The sequence below is a fragment of the Silene latifolia genome, chromosome 11 (assembly GCF_048544455.1).
Source record: "Silene latifolia isolate original U9 population chromosome 11, ASM4854445v1, whole genome shotgun sequence".
Classification (NCBI taxonomy): domain Eukaryota; kingdom Viridiplantae; phylum Streptophyta; class Magnoliopsida; order Caryophyllales; family Caryophyllaceae; genus Silene; species Silene latifolia.
This window is the reverse complement of record NC_133536.1, coordinates 100,610,742-100,633,305: the sequence shown is the minus strand read 5'-3', so window position 1 is coordinate 100,633,305 and position 22,564 is coordinate 100,610,742. Positions and strand designations below refer to the sequence as shown.

At 36.0% G+C, this 22,564-nt stretch overlaps 1 protein-coding gene and 1 long non-coding RNA gene across 2 annotated transcripts; both read left to right on the top strand.

Annotated features, from left to right (window-relative positions):
- Nucleotides 1-1,234: 1,234 nt before the first annotated feature.
- On the top strand, nucleotides 1,235-3,287 carry LOC141613724 (uncharacterized). The gene is made up of 3 exons (XM_074432468.1): nucleotides 1,235-2,038; nucleotides 2,241-2,778; nucleotides 2,890-3,287. The coding sequence occupies exons 1-3, from the start codon at nucleotides 1,235-1,237 to the stop codon at nucleotides 3,285-3,287; spliced, it is 1,740 nt and encodes a 579-aa protein (XP_074288569.1).
- A 302-nt stretch (nucleotides 3,288-3,589) lies between these two features.
- On the top strand, nucleotides 3,590-4,126 carry LOC141614998 (uncharacterized). Its single transcript, XR_012529531.1, has 3 exons — nucleotides 3,590-3,727; nucleotides 3,812-3,894; nucleotides 4,033-4,126. It is a non-coding gene; the product is annotated as an uncharacterized LOC141614998 (long non-coding RNA).
- Nucleotides 4,127-22,564: the final 18,438 nt, after the last annotated feature.

Sequence of the window (22,564 nt, the reverse complement as noted above, 5' to 3'; positions counted from 1 at the left end):
GTTTTGTAACACCCCTGATTTTCGGCTAAATTAAAACTTACTTTTACATACAAAACTGGCCGAAATACAAGGATATTATAATTAATATACAAAGTGTCTTATTACAAATCCTTTAAAAATAAAATAATACAAAATGGAACCAAAAACTTATACAAGCTATAATATAAATCTTGACTTGAAAACATATCCTTTTGAACAGCAGCGGAAGACCTGAAAGCAAAACCAGAAGACAGAAAGGAACTACCCCCATGACCAGTAGCCCCGAAGGGAGAAAACACGTCAGCCGGAAAGCTGAGTAACAGATAATACCTCAATATAAGCAGCTTAGTTTTGGTCATGGCGTGGAAACATACACACGTAAAAATAAAAATAAACAAACAGAATAATAAAAACACTCCCCGGGTAACTAATCTCAAACTCAAACCAACTCCTTCTAATTCCATAATATAATATACTTTCTCAATAATTAATTCAATTTCAACTCTCTACTCCATCTCACTCATTACTCCGTCTCATAATATAATACCCTATAGTAACCAGATATCGTATTCTCATCGTCGACCCTAAGACAAAGACAAGGGGTGAGTGAACTGGCGGATAAAACCGCGAAACAATATTTCCATCTCAATATCGATTTCAAACAATAACTCAATAACCATGGTCACTCCGGACCGTAAACATAACTCGGCTCAAAGGCCCCATAACTCATAACTCATAACTGAATTTTTTTCTAAAATGGGCTTTTTTAACAAAGTAATAAACAAAATAGGTGCGTTTTCAAAGTTATTGTCGAAAATGGGTCCACGTAGACTCGGTTTTTGCGAAGCTGGAGAAAAGGTCAAGTCGCTCACCGGGAGAGCGACTTAACTCTTTGCCTATATCGCACCTCTCTTTCCTTCCCTTACCCCGTAGTCATTATCAAAAAAAAAAAAAGTACCAAATCAAAACCCTAACTCAATTTCTTCGATTTTTCCTCCAAAATCTACTCTACATCAGTCAATTGGTTTGATTAAAACACAATTTACTACTCTCTAAGCCATATCAAGCAAATATTTGGGTATTTCTTGGGCAAATTCGAAACATATTGAAGGTATTAGTTTACTTATTTTCTTAATTAGTACTTGATTAGAGTAGCTATTTACTCTAGTTTTTGATTATTATTCCATATATTTCATGTTTGTGTTGAATTTGGGTGGTTGTTAGTGTTGTAGTTCGATTTTTTTTAGTTATAGCTATGGAGAGGAGTCATTTTCCCTTATTGTGTTATTGGAATGGTGAAATAGTTGAAGGAGATGGGTGTGTAAGCTATGTAGGTGGAAATGAGTCTTTTATTTTTGCTAATAGTAATATGAGCTTCAATGATCTACACAATGAGGTATACACAACCATTGATGTTGATAGTAGTAAGTATAAATTAGTGTTGAAAATGAAGTTTCCTAGTCTTGGATGTTTTAAGGTTGTTTCTCTCAACAATGACCGTTCTTTACAAGCGATGTGGGCTAGTATATGTCATTCAAAGGCGGGATCTATGGACATTTATGTTGAGTTGATACCAATTCAACAACCTCAAGTGAGTAATGCAAATGTAGTACCCGATGTGTCTTTTACTAGGATGTTAAATAATTTTATGTCACCAACGCATAATGTACAAGGTATAGGGAGTGATGATCGGTATGTGTCATTGTTAACAAATAATATTGGAGTAGAGGTAGGGGACGGTAATATTGAAGGGGATGAAGTTGAGGTTGATGTTGATTTAAGACTAGAGAATGCTAGTGATGAGGATGATGAGGATGATGAGGACATTGATCATGTGTCTTCCACTGCTCCAAATCCGGAATTCAATAGTATTTCTAAATTTGATGAAATACAAGGGAATAATTGGGCTAATTGGAAAAATGTTGTCCCATTTGATGTTAGGGGAGAGTTTTGTGTTGGTCAAACATTTCCTAATAAGAGTTCTTTGACGGAAGCAATTACATCGTATAATTTGAGGGTGAATCAAAGTTTCAAAGTTCATGAGTCAAAGCCTCACACTGTGACATACAAATGTGGGAGGAGACCTACATCATGTAGTTGGAAATTAAGAGCCACCCAAAAAAAAATTGGTTTCCGATGCATTTACTATTGTGAGATACAATGGTGGTCATGAGACATCATGTGTAGGAGACATCATGCCTATAGACCACCGAAACTTGCGAAGAACTTTTATTAGTAATGCCATTAGGAATATTGTGTAGGCAGACTGGGGGTTGACGGTAAATGCAATTATTGAAATAATAATTGATAAATATAACTACAAGATCACTTATATGAAGGCATGGAAAGCTAAACAAAAAGCTCTTGCCGACATATTTGGTGATTGGGAGTTATCATACCAGTTGCTTCCTCGATTTTTTGAAGCTCTGAAGGAAGCTAATCCCGGTACTGTTGTTCAATTTGTAAATTATCCAACCGATGATCCAAATGTTGTGATATTTGGCCGGGTATTTTGGGCTTTTGGAGCATCAATCAAGGGATTCCCTCATTGTCGCCCTATCATTACAATTGATGGGAATCATTTGTATGGCAAATACAAAGGGGTGCTTATGATTGCCATGGGAGTTGATGCCAATGATCAACTATATCCTCTTGCATTTGCTATAGTTGAAAAGGAGACTACCGATACATGGTCATGGTTTTTGGCATGTATTAGATGTTTGGTTACACAACGTACTGGGCTTTGTGTAATATCTGATAGGCATAAGGGCATCATGAAAGCCATGAATGAAAATGGGAGTGGGTGGGAGGAACCATTTGCATATCATAGGTTTTGTATAAGACACCATGTATCCAACATCAATTAAAAGTTCAAAAATAGGGCGTTGAAAGACTTGTTTAGCTGGACAGCTTTTCAGCATCAATCCATCAAGTTTAATACTGGTTTAGCAAAGATCAATGAACTGAATGTACAAGCAAGGGCAGACTTAGATACATTACCTTTATCAAAGTGGTCAATGTGTCATGGTGGTGCCCTTAGATATGGAATCAAGACAACCAATTTGGCTGAGGTTTTTAATAATGTGCTAAAGGGAGCTCGTTTCTTACCTATCACTGCTCTTGTCAAAGTCACATTTTTTAGAGTAAATTCTTACTTTGTCCAAAGGCGTGAATTTGCTAAGGCTAGAATAATGGAGGGTTTGAAGTTTTCACCCGTAGTCACCAAGTATGTTGAAAACAATTTTGAAAAAGCAGCCCATCATAAGGTTGAACCCTTTAATTCGAGAGACCGGAGTCTACCAAGTTAAAATCGGGAGAGGTCAAAGGACAAAGCGAGAAAGGGTGGACATAGACATACTGTTAACTTGTCTAAAAGAACTTGTACTTGCAACAAGTTTCAGATCTACCATTTCCCATGTTCTCATGTTGCTGCAGTTTGTAGAACCTACAATCTAACCACGGACCAATTTATTGACCCGTATTTTACTTGTGGGGAATATTTGGGTTCTTACAAGCCAAACTTTCATCCGGTTCCTGATGAACGTCATTGGCCTAATTGGGTTGGGGAGCATGTATTACCAGACATGTCATTGAAGAGGGGACTTGGTCGGCCAAAGTCCAAAAGGATTCGTAATGAGATGGACGAGGGTCAAACGAAAACAAAAAATACATGCACCCTATGTCGTAAAAAAGGACACAACAAGCGTGGATGTCCTCTTAAAAATCGTGAAATTGTTGGTTCTTCCGGGTAAATTGTTTATTCTTTTTATTTATTAATTAATTATTTGTTGCTTATTAAATCATGATAGACTTACCTTTATTTTTGTTGCAGGTCTCATGGATCCGGGTCCACTTAACCCCGAACTTCTTACATTACAAGCGGGCCACCGAAGTGAATCTATATGGAATGGGGTGGTAAGTTACTTTTTTTTATATGTTTTTACTAATTATTTTATTCTTTTTAAATTATAAAAGTGACACTTTAAATTATTTTATTCTTTTTATATGTTTTTACTAATTATTTTATTTCTTACCTTACTATGTCTATTGCAGGATCATGGTCCGTTGAAATGTAGGGTACACTTGAAAGCAAAAGATGAGTTTTATGTTCATCCTAGGGTTCGAGCTTTTATCAAAGATACTCAATTTTACGGACTTCATCGGTTTTGTTTTTTGTATGTTGATCCGGATTTGATTACCGCATTGGTTGAGAGGTGGAGGGAGGAGACTCACACTTTTCACTTTCCTATTGGTGAAGCAACCGTGACTTTACAAGATGTGAATGTTTTATTTGGTTTACGGGTAAGTGGTAAGGCGGTGACCGGTAGGAGTGATCACCATTGGCCCGCTTTGTGTGAGGAACTATTGGGATTAAGGCCATCATCAACTGAGTTAAAAGGCTTGGGTTTGAAATTGACATGGTTAAGTGGTAATTTCTCCGGTTTACCACAAGATGCTGACGATGATAGGCTCTATAAGCATGTTCGTGCCTATATTCTCTATTTGATCAGGACAATCATCTTTCCCGATAAAAGCGGTAATGAGGTTTGTATCCTTTTCTTACCTTTGTTGGCTAATTTAGATGAAATTGATGAGTATAGTTGGGGCTCTGCTGCACTATCTTGTTTATATAGAAACTTGTGTGGTGCTTCTAAAAGAGGGAAGAGTGAAATATCTCGGGGCCAATTGTTCTCCTTCGATTATGGGCTTGGGAACGTGTTGTTGTAGGTCGTCCCCAAATTGTTAGGTCACATTTTGTAGAGAATGAGGGAGAAGTCTATCCTCTAGGCTCCCAAATGGTAGCGGGAAAGGATCCCTTAGGGTGTAAATGGTTGAGGGTGGATCGTAAGTATAAAGATCATAGGCTTGGTCTTGTGACATATAGGGATATGTTTGATAAATTGACGGAAACACAATTCACTTGGCAACCTTATACACAAGAGACCTTACAATATCTTCCCGATATTTGCCATGAGGATGAGGATGAGTGGGTTGTTGAAGCCCCTTTGATATGCTTCGAGATTATTGAGATGCACATACCTAATAGGGTTGTTAGGCAATTTGGATGGCATAAAACAATACCTCCCAATTGTAACACCGAGCCTTTACTTCATAAAACTGATAAACGAGGCAAGACAAGGGACTATGCAACTGAGTACTACATTTATGTGAATGAGTGGGATAATAGGAAGGAAAAAATGTTGGGTGGAGGAATTCCTTATAGTGGTTTCATGTCACACCATGATCCATACATGGTATGGTATCGGGAGCACACTCGTCGGATTGTTAGTCCTCAAAATCGGATCTTAACTGAAAAATACCTCCATGAGCATCACTACACTCCTAGTGCAGCTGACTTGGACACTCTTGCGGGTGGTCATTCATATATCTACCATCAAGTGACCGACTACATGAATAATACATCTCTTCATGCAATGGATGCTAGCTATAGAAATTTGCTACTTGACATGCAAAATACATCTCTTCATTGTTTGGAAAGTGCACATTTTGGACATCTCATCCAACCACAAAACATTCCTCATCACCCAAGTCCACCTCATGCTACAACACAAGTGGAGCAAATTACTCATCTAACTCCAATCCAAGAAGACGAAAATGAAGAAGGATCATCGTCTCAACCAAGGAGATCAAAGAGGAGTCGCCGCCAAGTTAGAAGATAGTAGTGTAGTTTCATGTTTCTAGTTAAGCAAAACACTTTGGTTTGTATAATATTTAAGCTCCTTTTGTTTGTATCAAATGTTAAAACAATTTAGTTTGTGTAATGTTTAAGCTACTTTCGTTTGTATCAAATGTTAAAACAATTTGGTTTGGGTGTAATATTTAAGTTATTTTCAAAACTTTCCTTTGGTCTTGTTTTGTGCATTATTGTTCTTGATGAGGATAATTTCCTTGGTTGTCAAAGAATGAGAACAAGAATATGGAGAACAATTCCGGGCAAGAACGTTTGTTTCTTTGATTGTTATGTAAATAGCTTCAAGTCGCTCAGTGGGGTGACGACTAAAGGTCAAAACGCTCGTTCCCAAAGCGACTTTTGTCTGAGGAAAAGATCAAAATAGCTGCCAAAAAAACATCATTCTGGACTGTGCAAAGTCGCTATGGGGGAAGACGACTTGAGCTCAAGTCGCCCGCTCACTGAGCGACTTTACTCTGGGTGAGAAGAAAAATTTTGGCCAAAAAAACTTGCTACTGGACTACAAAGTCGCTTTGGGGGAAGGCGACTTGAAGTCAAGTCGCTCACCGGGAGAGCGACTTACTTTAAAATGACTTCCTCAGGTTTGGTTAGCATAAATTGTCACTTTGTATAAGGTCGCTTACCGCCGGAGCGACTTGAATACGAAGCTAGGTTCGGGATGACGTGGACCCATTTTGGGTAATAACTTTGAAAAGCTACCTATTTTGTTGATTACTTTGTGAGAAAACCCCATTTTGGCAAATCGTTCCTCATAACTCAATACCAGTAACCAATTTCCATCTCAATTTCAATATCGATATTGTCAAAGGTTCAAAGAACCGTGCTCAACACTTAGAATTAAATTCTAAGCTACTCACCCACTTATCAAGATCAAAGAAAACGACAATTTAAACACAATACGAAATCTAATTCTCAAAATAATCAAGTGTCTCAACTCAAGTTCAAAGGCTAGGTATAACTTACGAGTATCGTACCCAAGTATAGTTCGAGTATTCCACTACCAAAGTAATTTAGAGAGATAATAGTCAAAGATTAAATCCAATCTTAAACATCACACTACATGCGTCATTGTCAATGCCCGTACCATTACAATTCAAAACTGGCCAATTCTTATCCGATACTAGCACCCAAATACATCAATAGCTAATTACCAGATTTCCTGTTAGCTTTCTGATAACCTAATCTTATCATAATGACCATTACACAAATACTCTTATGCACACCATAACATAACCCACCTCACAAACAATTTGTTAAAACATAAAATATAGTAAATTATAGTACCGATAATAACAACCGTATAGATATTTGCAGCCATGTATTAAATCACAACACAAATTATAAAAACATAGCACCAAATCAAACAACCCCAAACAATAATAAGATTATTAGGATCGGTAGAATCGTGTTACCTTGATCCGATAAAACGAATCAACCAACAATTGATGTCAAGTTGATGCCGGAATAGAAAAGACAGATCAACGGAAATTTGGCCTATTCGCATGAAAAGTAAGGAAACCACAATTTGGCATAATCCCAAAGCAAAACACGTATGCTTGATGAAAATAGAGTCAAGGATGTATTAATAATTAAAAGTTAGAAAAGTGGAATAAGAGAATGGTGGGTTATATATACCAGTGTATAACGAGATTAAATAAGAGTCTTCCGGATGTACTTGGCTTAGGGTTTGTGATAAGGGTAAATTTCCAAAATAAATGGACCGACCTATAACGGATGACCAACACTTAAATTTCCAAAATTCCTTTTTATATAAACACATGTAATTATTTTCAAAACTTTTAATAAATTTAAGTATTTAAATGAGTATTTAAATTATTTGGGCTATTACAATCTTCTCCCCTTAAAAGGAACTTCGTCCCCGAAGTTCGAGTTTGAAAATAAAAACAAATTGAAAATTTGAGCGGTATTACATTCCACCCACCTTAAAAACAAAGTTCGACCTCGAACGAAATTTTTTTGAAAAATGAATAAAATGACAATTCAAAATTTAAGAAGAGTTTAAAAATTTAAAGGAGCGGTGCTAAAATTTGACGATCTCAACACCTGACCAAGAACGAACTCGCTCTGATACCAATTGTAACACCCCTGATTTTCGGCTAAATTAAAACTTACTTTTACATACAAAACTGGCCGAAATACAAGGATATTATAATTAATATACAAAGTGTCTTATTACAAATCCTTTAAAAATAAAATAATACAAAATGGAACCAAAAACTTATACAAGTTATGTTGGACCATATAAAAGATCGAGTTTTGATAATGACAAGTATGTGCTTTGTTTTATATAAACTCTTGCCTGTAATCGTTTGTTTAGTCTTTGTTAGATTAACTTAGGTTTACAAGTTAGCAAGTGATGTTATAGCATTCTTAGCTATAACATTGAAGATTTGTGAGGCATCATTCGAGTAATGTTATAGCAGCTTGAGCTATAACATTAAAGGTTCTTAAAGCATCATAAGCAACTGTAACAAGTTTCAAGTATGATAATCATTCAAGCAAAAGGCTAGATCAAGTCTTTAACAAAGTTCAAGATGAAGAGCTTTTGGTCAAGATAAAGAGAAGATCCTTTACTGAAGATCTCCAGGAAGATTAGTTAGTATAGGTCTTCATCTAATGACGGTATCTTAAGATAAGAGTATTGGGAAAGTAAAGTTATAGCTATTTCACCTATAACTTTACTAACCAAACTTAAAGTTATAGCTGTTTCTACTATAATTTTAGGTAGCATTTTAATGGCACGATTTTAATAGTTTTAAAATCATTTTTCAAAGGATAAAATTCTTTAAACGTATTTCGAAATCATTTGTGTATATAGTAGAGTTGAATTATGGGATGTTATTATTGGTGATTTGCATATCTCTATTGGTTAGTAAAACGACTTATGGGTCGTCATGCTACCTAGGGTTTGCTAGTCTATTTAACCTAACCCTAATCCATGAAGATAGATTTTTTATCCAAGATGGGCACGGGCCTAGGGTTTCACCGTGAGTGAGCAAAAACCGTTGGGACGTGTGAGGTTGTTATGGTTAAGTAAACTATCTAATCAAATCTAGCTTATATTTATATAAGATATTTTCCTATCTTTATAATATATGATTTGATTTGTTTACTTATCCTAACATCTTAAAAGATATAGTTTTAGATAACAAATAAGATTTACTTTTATCTTATTTACCTAAACTATGATATCTTGGATTTAATTAGGAAAGAGATCAAGATTTATCTCTTAAAGTCTTTGCCGCCTATCTAACGGCATCCTAGGGTTTCGTGCAAACCCTAGTTCTCTCCTCTATTATAAATACAATTGATCATTCCTTATTTTAGTAAGCTTTTCGAAATATAACAATCTTTGCAAAACATATTTGAGTTTAAAATCTTAATTGTCTTATTGTTTTGTTTTTGAAAATATTGCGAAAAGTCGTGCTCTTCAAATTGCTCATCTTTCTTAAGATTACGTCCTAAGATAATAGTACTTCATATTGTTTCTTACTCGTTCAATTGTGTGAACACTTAGAAGAACAATCAAGTGCTTTCTTAGTAACTTAAGATAGTCAAATCGAATATCTAGTGATATTCAAATCGAGTTATAGTTAGAGTTAACTATACGAGTTGGGTTGATAATTTTGTAATCCGGAGTAAGGTACTAAAATTATTAATCGAGAATAGTGGACGTAGGCTTCGACGTGTGAAGCTGAACCACTTCAAATATCGTGTGTCCTTGCATCTTTCATTTCAGTCATTTCATTACATTCATAATCATTTGGTTAATTAGTTAAAGTTTAATCAATAAACTTTAAGTAATTAATTACCTTGATATAAAATAAAAAGTAGGCATAATTTTTTAAATACTCAATTTACCCCCCCCCCCCCTCTCGAGTATTTCGGGTGTGATAGACTCTTCAATTGGTATCAGAGCCTCGTGATCTTGATTGCCTAACCGCAAAGAGGCTAGATCCGTCTATCTTTTTATTTTATTTTTTTCCGCTGCCTTACACGTGTGAAATGGATTCCAAGTATCTTAAGTGTCCCGTCTTTGATGGGAAGAATTATGGACTTTGGAAAAATATGATGACACACTACATAAAAGGACATGATTGGGAGTGCTGGACGATTATAAAGAACGGACCACATAAAATCTTGGTCGCATCTTCGGAAGGCACTACCTATGAGAAAAAGAAGAAGACTATGTTGAGGTGATTACAAGAAGGGCCGAAAAAACTCGAAAGCGATAAGCCTGTTACAAAACGGCATGACATCGACTGAATTCGATCGTTTTTCTTCTTGCACTTCAGCCAAGGAAATATGGGATGGTCTTGAGTTGGCTTATGAGGGAACATCGGCTGTAAGGAAATATCGCATTGATTTGCTGATTCAAAAATATGAACTTTTTAGAATGGAAAATAATGAATCACTAGATAGCATGTCAGCACGATTTTCTACTATAGTCAATGAGCTCAAAAATCTTGGTAAAACTTTTAACTCCGAGGATATTGCTAGAAAAGTACTTAGGAGTTTAACCAGGAAATGGCGTCCCAAGGTCACGGTTATGGAAGAAGTTAGAGATCTCACTTCCCTTCCCTATGCAGAACTTATTGGTGCTCTCATGGCCCATGAACTCGTCCTGGATGACGATGAGGCCGAGTCCAGTAATAAAAAGAGCATGGCTCTACAAACTTCTGCTAAGGAAGAAGAAGATGTAGAAATAGAGGACGAAACGGTCTTGTTTGCTAAACGTTTCAACAAACGCATGTTCAGAAATAAGCAAGCAAAATCGTTCAATAATAATAATAAGTTCTCTAATAAGAAAATTTCAGAGTCAAAGAATACGTTTGCTAATAGAGGATGCTTCAAGTGTGGAGAATCCGGTCATATGATTAAGGACTGTCCCACATGGGAGAGAACCAAAGACAAAGTAAGACGGGAGAAGACCAAGAAGGAATTCAAGCAAGTTATGATAGCATCTTGCTGGGGAGATCTCGACCCTGAGGACGACGAAGCATCAGAAGAAGAAGAAGAAGTTGCTAACCTATGCTTAAGCAACGTCAGTCTTGACCTCTTCTCAGACGATGATAAAGATAGTGTGGACTCCTACTGCTGCTTCCTAGGAGATTCCGATTCAGAAGAAGAAGAAGAGGTAAGTTATCTTGAACTCAAGAAGAATGTTAAGAAATTATCTAAGAATGCTTTAATAGAATATTTTGAGCAATCTCTTGATAAGTGTCACGAACAAGAAATGGAATTGAAAGACTTGAAAGAACAAATTCTCGATATTGCTGAAGAGAATCAACTCCTTAAAGAAAAGGCCAAAAAGCTCAAATCTAAAGGTACAGCCAATATGGCTACAATTTCAGATACGACAAATGCTGAGAAAAAGGCTCTTGAGTCTAAAGTTATAGCTAATGAAGCTATTGAAGGAAAAGTAGATCTATATACTAACATATTCATATATGTTTTAATTTAATTTGTCATAAAATTAATAAGTGATCTTATGCATGCAAACTTATAAACAATATAAAGAAGAAATCATCATCTTACATTGTGATTTTCGGATCAATAGGGCACAAGAGAGTTCTCCTTCTCTCTTGTTCTTGAGCTCTCCTTAAATGGATGAACAAAGAGGATACAAGTATAGTATCCCTCCCAAGGATTAATACCCAAGAAATACCCTTAATAAAATTAGTATTATCAAAACTAGAATAATATTAATCTTAAATAAAAGACCCAAAAATAATTTTTGGTCCTCTTGTGTTTCGGTCAAGAGGAGGATGAAGAAGGAAGAATTATTTTTATCTCTCTAAAAATAATGTTTTAATGATGGAATGAATAAAAATAAATCACACACTAAAGCATGTAGTGAATGATCAACTTTTAAGCAAAAGACCCTTGTTATTTTCTAGGGGAAACCGGGTAGGAGGGTGGAGGAATGGCCAATGCATGGGCTTGGTGCTCTTCCACAAGAGACAATAGGTATGCATGCCTAGTGTAGAGAAATAATCATATATTCCACTAATCTTAATTAACATTATATGAATTGTTAATTACACCCAATATTTCGGTCCATATGGGGATAAAATGGATTCCATTTTATCTTTGTCAATATGTCACATGTCATATGTCACATAAAATCGTTATGTATTTTTAACATATTAAAAATCAACGTATTAATGAAAATACGTCATATACAAAAATTGACTTAGTAATTCACAATTACTTGTACCAAAATAATTTACCAATTATAAATTACAATAACTTGTATTTATAATAATTCATTCAATTTCAATTGTTTCCTTAAACAATAATTTCATCTAAGTAGTGAAACAATTCAATTACCTAGACCGTATCTTATTTAATCAGATTATAATGAGATACGTAAATTTACTTCCAAAATTATCCGTCAATTATTTTTAATTAACTCGTAACGTTATACGATTAATTAAATGATCAATTAAGAGTATTATCTTTTAGGTATGACCTAAGGGATCAACTGATCACCACCGTCGCACGACAGTAATGTCAAACTCTAGTCAGCCAATCATTACCGATATATGTTGACCAGTTGACAGTAAAAAATACTTCCCAATTGTATTCTTTAAAATGAGACTTAAACATGTGATCATCATGATCAACAGTTGTGATCGCATTATTATCGGAGGACACATATTCCAACAATCTCCCACTTGTCCTCGACAAGTGTGCGTCACCAATTCTCTTGTCCTATTACTATCTCCCACTCAATGCAAAGTGTCTTTCAGGTCGTACTTGCAAGTGATCATATCGAGAGTGGTTTCCTTGATCTGGAGAATAACTGATTGACCGGATTAATCCACCATGGATACAATCCGAGCGTGGCCACGCATTTCCAATTCATTACTCCTCGAGTGGCCCCGAGATATTGTTATAACCCCGACTAGGGGTGGACAATTCCTATCGCACTCATTCCCTTCGACTAGCCACAGCCATCATAACCCAAAATATGCCCATTTGACCCCATTTACGAAGGTCGTCGTAACACAAATCAAAGTTAATCGACATCTTTGTGCCATCTTAGGCGAATAGTCTTTAGTCAAAAGAATCGACTCATTTGAATACTATAGTAGCTCTCGCCACGACCAGGCTATATAAATTTGCCAGAACTTTATAAGCGGTCATAAGGCCCGACAAAATGTTCCTAACAGTCTGCCTATGTGATCGACTAGTCATCTCACATGACTCTATGGCACTTGAACTTGCCATCAATCGCATCATGCTCTAGTCACTTCGAGACGTCACCTCATACAAGTGACTATGGGCGAATACTATGTTAATCCGTGTTCACTTTAACGGGGTTCAATTGTCACTACAACCCGTTTGGATTTAACAATGTATAAATTAAAGATAAAAGACAAATGTTATTGTGAACATGAACAAAAACAACACTTTTTATTTCATTTCAAAATCTAGCAAAAACTTGGTACACGTTTAAGTCCCATGGACGCAACATGTCCATCATGCTTAGCCTGCGATAAAGGCTTGGTGAGCGGATCGGCTATATTGTCATCTGTCCCAACCTTACAAATCGCAATTTCCTTTCTTTCAATGAAATCTCTTATTACATGATATTTTCTAAGTACATGTCTAGATCTATTACTAGACTTCGGCTCCTTAGGTTGGAAGATTGTCCCACTATTATCACAATAGAGAGTGATGGGATCATTGGCGGTAGGTACTACTCTTAGACCTTCCGTGAATTGCCTGATCCACACAGCTTCCTTGGCGCTTCGATGCTTTGCAATGTACTCACCTCCGTTGTTGAATCCGCGATTCTGACTTCCTTGAAGCTTCTCCAGCTAACGGCTCCACCATTGAGCATGAAAACAAAACCAGCTTGTGATTTCATGTCATCTCTATCTGTTTGGAAGCTTGAGTCCGTGTAACCATTAACACGAAGTTCGGTGTCTCCTCCAAACACTAAGATAGAATCCTTAGTTCTTCTCAAGTACTTAAGGATGTTCTTGACAGCAATCCAGTGACTCTCACCTGGATTTCCTTGATATCTACTCGTCATGCTCAAGGCATACGAGACATCAGGACGTGTGCATATCATGGCGTACATGATTAATCCGCAGCGGAAGCATAAGGGATCGTCTTCATGCGTTCAACATCATGGGGTTCGGAGGGAGATTGAGTCTTGCTCAATATTGTCCCAGTTACCATAGGTACCAAACCCCTTTTGGATTTGTCCATGCTGAACCGTCGAAGAATCTTATCAACATAAGACTCTTGACTTAGTGCCAATATCCTCTTGGATCTATCTCTATGGATCCGGATACCTAATATGCGTTGTGCCTCTCCTAAATCCTTCATTTGGAAGTGGATACCTAACCACTTCTTAACAGAAGACAACATTGGAATATCATTTCCAATGAGTAGTATGTCATCGACATACAAGATTAGGAACACAACATTGCTCCCACTAAATTTCATGTATAAACACGGTTCCTCAACACTTCGAGTGAAACCATTTTCCTTTATAACATGATTGAATCGATGATTCCAACTTCTAGATGCTTGCTTAAGACCATAAATGGATCTCTTAAGCTTGCATACTTTGTTAGGATTTTTAGAATCAACAAAACCTTCGGGTTGTATCATGTACACCTCCTCTTCTAAATGCCCATTTAGAAAAGCGGTTTTGACATCCATTTGCCATATTTCATAATCATGAAATGCGGCAATCTCTAACAAAATCCGTATGGATCTTAGCATGGCTACGGGGGCGAAGGTCTCATTATAATGGGGACCTTGGACTTGGGTAAATCCTTATGCCACTAGCCTAGCTTTGTAGACATCGTCATGTCCTTCTATGCCATTCTTGACTTTGAATATCCATTTGCATTGAAGGGGTCTTGCCCCTTTAGGCAAATCTACCAAGTCCCAAACTTGGTTTTCATGCATAGAATCCATTTCGGACTTCATGGCTTCAAGCCATAAAGAGGAATTAGGACTAGAGATTGCGGTTTTGTAGGTAGCGGGCTCGTCACTTTCTATAAGTAACACATCGAGTGTTCCATCTTCTTCGATAAGTCCCACATATCGATCGGGATGGCGAATTACTCGACTCGTTCTTCTTAGTGGAGGAGGTACAACCGCGTTAGACGACGAAGGAACATCTTCTTGCGTCTCTTTCTCGGTTTGTGGCTCTTGAACTTCGTCAAGTTCAAAATTTCTCCCACTCTGTCTCTTAGAAATGAATTGACTTTCTAAGAATATAGCCTCGCAAGACACAAACACTTTTTTTTCTTGAGGTTTGTAGAAGTAGTATCCTCGAGAATCCGAGGGGTAACCTACAAAGGTGCATTTTTCGGATCTTGGGGCAAGCTTGTTGTCATTCTTAGTTTTGACGTAAGCATCACATCCCCAAATCCTCATATAGGATATATTGGGAACTTTTCCCGTCCACATCTCATATGGAGTCTTCTCGGTGGATTTAGTGGGACTATTGTTCAAAGATCTAATTGCGGTTTGAATCGCAATCCCCAAAACGAGTTTGGTAACTCGGTTTGACTCATCATGGATCGAACCATATCAAGTAGGGTTCGATTTCTCCTTTCGGCAACACCATTTAGTTGTGGTGTTCCAGGTGGAGAAAGTTGTGATATAATACCACAATCTTTCAAGTGTGAATCGAATTCAAGGCTAAGATATTCCCCACCACGATCAGAACGTAGTGCTTTTACCTTTTTGTCCAATTGGTTCTCTACTCTGTTTTGAAATTCCTTGAATTTCTCAAACGCTTCACTCTTATGTTTCATTAAATAGACATACCCATGTCTACTTAAGTCGTCGGTGAAGGTTATAAAGTAGTCATAATTACCACGAGCGGTGATACTCATTGGTCCACACACATCGGTGTGTATGAGTCCCAATAGCTCACTTGCTCGTGTCCCTTTACCACTAAAAGGATTACGAGTCATTTTGCCAAGTAGGCAATATTCGCATGTACCATATGATTGATAATCAAATGGTGTAATCACATTAGTTGAAATTAATCTTTTGATGCGATTCTCGTTTATGTGACCTAATCGACAATGCCAAATGAACGCTTCACTTTGGTCACTTGATTTGAGTTTCTTTGATTGAATGTTATAGATATCATTAGTCGGATTTGAGGTCTCTAAAATGTAAATGTCATTGATAGAGGAAGCTTGGCCTATAACCAAGTCGTTCCTAGAAATAGTACAACGATTGTTCTTAATGACAAAACAAAAACCGTCTATGTCTAGCATAGTGATTGAAATAATGTTTTTAGAGAGTGTAGGCACATAAAAACAATTATGTAAATACAACTCAAATCCATTAGGCAAAGCTAAAACATAAGTTCCTTTGGATTCGACCGCTACTCGAGCTCCATTTCCAAGGCGTAGATCCACATCTCCCTTGCTAAGCCTCTTCACATCTCTTAAACCCTGTAAATGGTTACAAAGGTGAGAACCACAACCAGTATCTAGTACCCATGTCGTAGTGGAAGTATAATGTTTATCAATAACATAAATTTCTTTAGGAATTTTACCTTTTGGAATGATGATTCCTTCCCTTATATTTCGCAAATATACGGGACAATTCCTAAGCCAATGTCCCATGCCATAGCAATAATGGCATTCATCATTAACTTGCTTGAAGTTTTTGATTTTCTTTCCCTTCTTCTTGAACTTTTTGACCTTTGAAGCAAGAACTTGATTGCTTGAGCTCCCACTAGTTTTGGCATCTTTATCTTCCAGAGACAAAGACCCTATAGATTGTATGAGGTAGTCTTCCTGAGACGGGCTCACACGAGGTCTAGTAGTAGTAGGTGGTTTAGAAGAAGTGATGAAGTTTAGGTTTCCATCCTAACCTATCCCAAAATGAAGTTCTCTAGTAGTGTCGAAATCATTGTTGAAGCAAACGTCGTCAAAAACATTGTGGTAAGACTCAATGGTTATTGGTGCGGTAGCGTTTGATGGATTCATTGTAATGAACTACAAATATGGAGGAAAAGGAAATATTAACATTTTGTCTTTTTAAATCACACTTGTAAATAAATTAACAAGATATGAGCATTTAAATAGTGACCTCTACCCAACTATCATAAATGATTCCAAGATCCAAATTCATATTAACTTGGGCACGGTATGGCCGATGAAACCCTTATCAATATAACTCGATGGATTAACGCTTTAATCGATTCTACTTCTAGAACTCTTGGTCGATAAATTTACACTAACTTTTATCTTTAGCCCGGAACACATGCGACTACGGTCACGAATACTTCCGTTGAGTTCAATCCAAATTTCGAATAAATGTGTCCATGATCCAAATCCACGTCAACTTGGGCACGGTATGGCCGATGAAACCCTCATCAACATGAATTCGGTGGATAAACATTCATCACCCACTTCCCCTACGTAACAAGGTTTGTACCCCGGTAGGGCCGAGTGCACTCTCTCGCGAAATAGGTTTTCATGGTTTCTACTATTTGGTAAGGCTATGTCTCAATTAATTGTTTTAGCGAGAGGTCATGTCAATTTATTATCTATCACGTTTTAAGTGAACTAAAGCGGTGAACTACGATAATTCTAATTGACACGGTCGATAAACTCGATGAAAGAAGATGCATGTTTTAGTTATGGCGATTTAGCGATGCATGCGACATATAAATAAAATGCAAAGCATAAAAAAAATCCTAGTATGACCTTCCTAAAATAGAAAATCTAATTAACTATTACATATTCGGAAACCAACTCCATTGGTCCCTTGAACTTCGGTTGTGGCACGCATCTCGAGGTAACACCGTCTTTATGTATCGCCATCTTGAAGAAATCCGTATTGGGGAACTCCGAGATAAATTAAATTACATAGCAAATTACATAATTTCCTATTATACATTTGTAACTAAAATAAAATAAATCTATTAAATTACAAAACGGTGATACGAGATCACAATAAATTACAACCGAATCGATATTCCCATACATTTCGGGAAATACCAATTAAAAACTAAGGCCATACTAAGTAAAAATTACATAATTCAAAAATTACATAAATAAAATTATGACAATCATAAAGAAAATGCAGCATTATAATATGTATGAACATGCCCAATTTTATGCTAAATCGCCTTTAAGTAGCCAATATCGTATATTACTCGGTTTTTACGGATTTGCGTGATTTCAACATTTTATAATCACAAAAAATTACATAAATTCATATTTATGCATAAGTTAATTACCCTAACCTCTTAGGACTCAAAATTTAGTCTTCACTAATTATTTGACCATAATTAACTCATATTTCTAAAATTGTTCATTAATGGACTTAAAATTATAAAAATAAGCTATAATCTTCAAATAAATCACAAAATTTCAAATACATTCAAAAATTGAAATTTAAACTCATGAACATTCTGGAAAAATACATGACACTCATAATGTTCAAAAACTTAGGTTAAAAATTTCGAAATTTATCCGGAAAAACAATGTTGCAGTTTATCGGTTTTAACTAAATAATCATAAAAACATGAGAAAAATTATATTCACCAACTTTTCAATTTTAGATCTGAAAAAGATAATAAAATGCAACATTGGACGTTTTTCCTTAGTCATGGAGTATGTTTTATTAATATTTCACTAATTAAGTCACTATTCATGCCATTTTTCTTCAAAAATCCATAAATCATGCAAAAAGACTTCAATATAGCCTATTATTTTATACACATCTTGTAAAATTGCATGTGACAACATACTAAATTTCTATGACTAGATTCGAAATTTATCTCATATTAACCTATTTTTCACTTAAAACCGATTTTAATAATGAAAAATCCATTTTTCGAGCATAAGAAGTCCAAAAATTATGAAAATTTACAGGTCATCTCAAAATAATATATGTGACAACATATCCAAAAATCACTGGAAAATTCGAAGTTTAGCTAATTTTAGTCCGAAAATGACATTTATACTCATAAAATCATATTTTAATGCCATTATTATGTAATATGAACAATAAAAATCCATAAAATAACCAAAAATATCCTAAAAACATTTTAGGATCAGAAACTTTAACATGCAAAAATTAATTTTTTGATATATCATAATAACACAAATTATACAAGTTTTATATGTTAATCTTTATAACTCGGAAAAACTTTTAACCGATTTGCATGCAAACAACCATGACTCATGATACCGATTGAAGGAAAAGTAGATCTATATACTAACATATTCATATATGTTTTAATTTAATTTGTCATAAAATTAATAAGTGATCTTATGCATGCAAACTTATAAACAATATAAAGAAGAAATCATCATCTTACATTGTGATTTTCGGATCAATAGGGCACAAGAGAGTTCTCCTTCTCTCTTGTTCTTGAGCTCTCCTTAAATGGATGAACAAAGAGGATACAAGTATAGTATCCCTCCCAAGGATTAATACCCAAGAAATACCCTTAATAAAATTAGTATTATCAAAACTAGAATAATATTAATCTTAAATAAAAGACCCAAAAAAAATTTTTGGTCCTCTTGTGTTTCGGTCAAGAGGAGGATGAAGAAGGAAGAATTATTTTTATCTCTCTAAAAATAATGTTTTAATGATGGAATGAATAAAAATAAATCACACACTAAAGCATGTAGTGAATGATCAAATTTTAAGCAAAAGACCCTTGTTCTTTTCTAGGGGAAACCGGGTAGGAGGGTGGAGGAATGGCCAATGCATGGGCTTGGTGCTCTTCCACAAGAGACAATAGGTATGCATGCCTAGTGTAGAGAAATAATCATATATTCCACTAATCTTAATTAACATTATATGAATTGTTAATTACACCCAATATTTCGGTCCATATGAGGATAAAATGGATTCCATTTTATCTTTGTCAATTTGTCAATATGTCACATGTCATATGTTACATAAAATCGTTATGTATTTTTAAAATATTAAAAATCAACGTATTAATGAAAATACGTCATATACAAAAATTGACTTAGTAATTCACAATTACTTGTACCAAAATAATTTACCAATTATAAATTACAATAACTTGTATTTATAATAATTCATTCAATTTCAATTGTTTCCTTAAACAATAATTTCACCTAAAACTCAACATTAAGCATCTTCAAGCCAAAGTTATAGCTAGTGAAGCTATAACATTGGAATTGAGGAAAGTCAAAGAGCGTGTTGAGTCCAAGGCTACGGCTAGAGAGGCCGTAATCTCAGATCAAAAGAAGGAGATCGAATCCTTAACTCAGTAGTTAAAGGAATCTAAAACCGTTCTTTCAAATACTAAAAGAACGCATACCGAGACGGTTCGAGTTCTTAATGATAGATTCCAAAACTTTCGTAACAATTATGAAGAGACTCATCCTCCCAAAATCATAGAGTCAGACCATTCTAAATGCAACAAAGAAATAGAGTCCTTAAAAGAATTACTTTTGCATGCTAGAAAGGTTCATGAGAAATGGGAAGGTAGCACACGTGTTCTAAATTTCCTAACTGAGAAATCAGATAATAACATGAAAATGGGATTAGGGCACGAGTGCTATGGTCGTAGAGATCACTCTAAATGCAAATCAAACCCTTCCGAACGAGACTTCAGAAGGAGAAAATATACAAATTTACCATAATATTTGATTTGCAATTACTGTGGTCATACTGGACATATCCAAGAAAATTGTGTCAAATATGCTCAAGATTTAAGAAAGGGAATCAACTTTGTCAAAGCATCCGACACGATTTTCGAGGATAATGATTGCACCCCATCAGAACCAAGTACAAGTGAAGAACGCAACAATGATCATCGTTGGTTCTATGACATGAGCTTTGATTTCAATAAGACTACAAAAGTTAATCAAACACGAAAACCTAAAGAGCCCGTCAAAACCAAAGCACCCCCAAAACAACCTGAAAGACCAAGACATAAGGAACCCACAACTAAACCTAAGACAGTTCCTAAACAAACCCACTCGACTCCTAAACGAAAAGTTATAAGGAGGGTCTGGGTTAGAAAAGATCTAGTTTTTAGAGTGACTAACGTCAAAGGACCCAACTTAGCTTGGGTACCTAAAAACTATATCTAATCATTTTGCAGGTTATGGTGAAAGAAAATAACCTATGGTATCTTGATAGTGGATGTTCAAGGCACATGACTGATGCGGTCAATGTCGTCACTCAACCAATCAAACACATTTATAATACTCAACAAACAACTAGTTAGCGGTAAGTCGAGGTCGATCCATGGGACGGTGTGCTTTGGGTTCTAAGTCTATCTATATCAATTTATGCTAGTGTCACAATTTGGTTGGGTTTGTAGTTGTGTCTAAACTAATGCATGCAATATAGTAAAACAAGCAATAAATGGAAGGATGTAAACAAATGATTAAGAGTGCTAGGATATCATGGGGTCATAGGGGATTCATGGTGTTGATCATACAAACATGTTCACAAGGTTGCAAGCAATTAATGTTGTGGAGGAACCGAGTTGGGTTATATCTTACGGTTCTTAGGAAGGGTTCGGTCCCGGAGCCGAATCGATTAGATTGTACAACACCTACAAGTCGACTTACTTTCCTCCTATTCAACTTCTATGCATGGTCTAACAAGACTCGAGTTGGTTTATGTCTTACAAGTCAAGTTAAGTAGATAAGAGATGGTTGTAAATGCAAGGATTCATAGGCTTAGCATTTCATCAAACATAACATGTGCATAAAGTTGACATCACAACAAGCAAGCAATTTAATCATGTGAACATATTAGATTAAGCATGAATCAATCCCATGTTGGTTTCCCCTAATTACCCATTAATCCTAGCTAAAGAAACTACTCACTCATTATCATGGGAAACATGTCATTAATGGTGTCAATCATCACAACAAGTATAAACATGATAATAGAATGAAGAAATGAACAATAAAGATAAAAGAGTAAAGGAATTATACCAACTTAAGATGATCCAAATAATAATGCAAAGAATAATAGAAGAACTTGATGATTGATGGAAGGTTGTCAATCTCCCAATAATAACCCAATAATCTTCAATTACCCAATAATAAACTTGAATGATAAATTTGAACAATAATTAAGGAGAGATTAATGTGTAATTTGTGGAAAGATTAAAGAGTAATCTATTCTAATCTACTCCTAATCTAAAGAAGGATTTTCTACTCTCCAACTTGTGTCTTTTGATTATTACAAATGGGGTATTTATAGTGGAAATTAGGGAGGATGCATTAGGGTTAACTAAGGGCTAAACTAGTAATTACACTTTTTAAGTTGAGCAAGGAGAAGCCGGTATTTTTCGAGGAAGGAGTCTTTCTTGAAAGCTTGGAGAAGATGAAACCGTCTTTGAAGGAATCCGTGCGGGGGGGAGTTGGGACGGCCGGAATTGGTCAAAGGGATCCGAGCGGATCAGGGAGCAAGACGGGCGGATTGAGGTGGGGCAATCCGAGCGGATCAGAGAGCAAGACGCTCGGATTGTTCAGCGGGGACGGGCGGATTGAGGTATAATCCGCTCGGATTGTTCTCCGATCGTGGTCCTTCTTCTCTTCTTCACTTCTTTGCTCCTTTCCATTCTATTCTTGCGAGATCGGTCTTTAGCCTTTGCTTCCTCTTCATACTAGTCCATCTATTATCGTCAAGTAGCTCCTAATTGTGCACGAAAGATGGGAATTCCCGCCTTATTATCTCCTTTTCTACAAAACACATGAAATGCGAGGAAGAGCAAATAGGAAGGTTTTGACGGATAAAATGGCCAAAGAACGTTATAATAGTATGCAAAATAGGCTCAATTAGGGGACTAAATGTGCGCAAATAATGGTCACATCAAATATCCCCAAA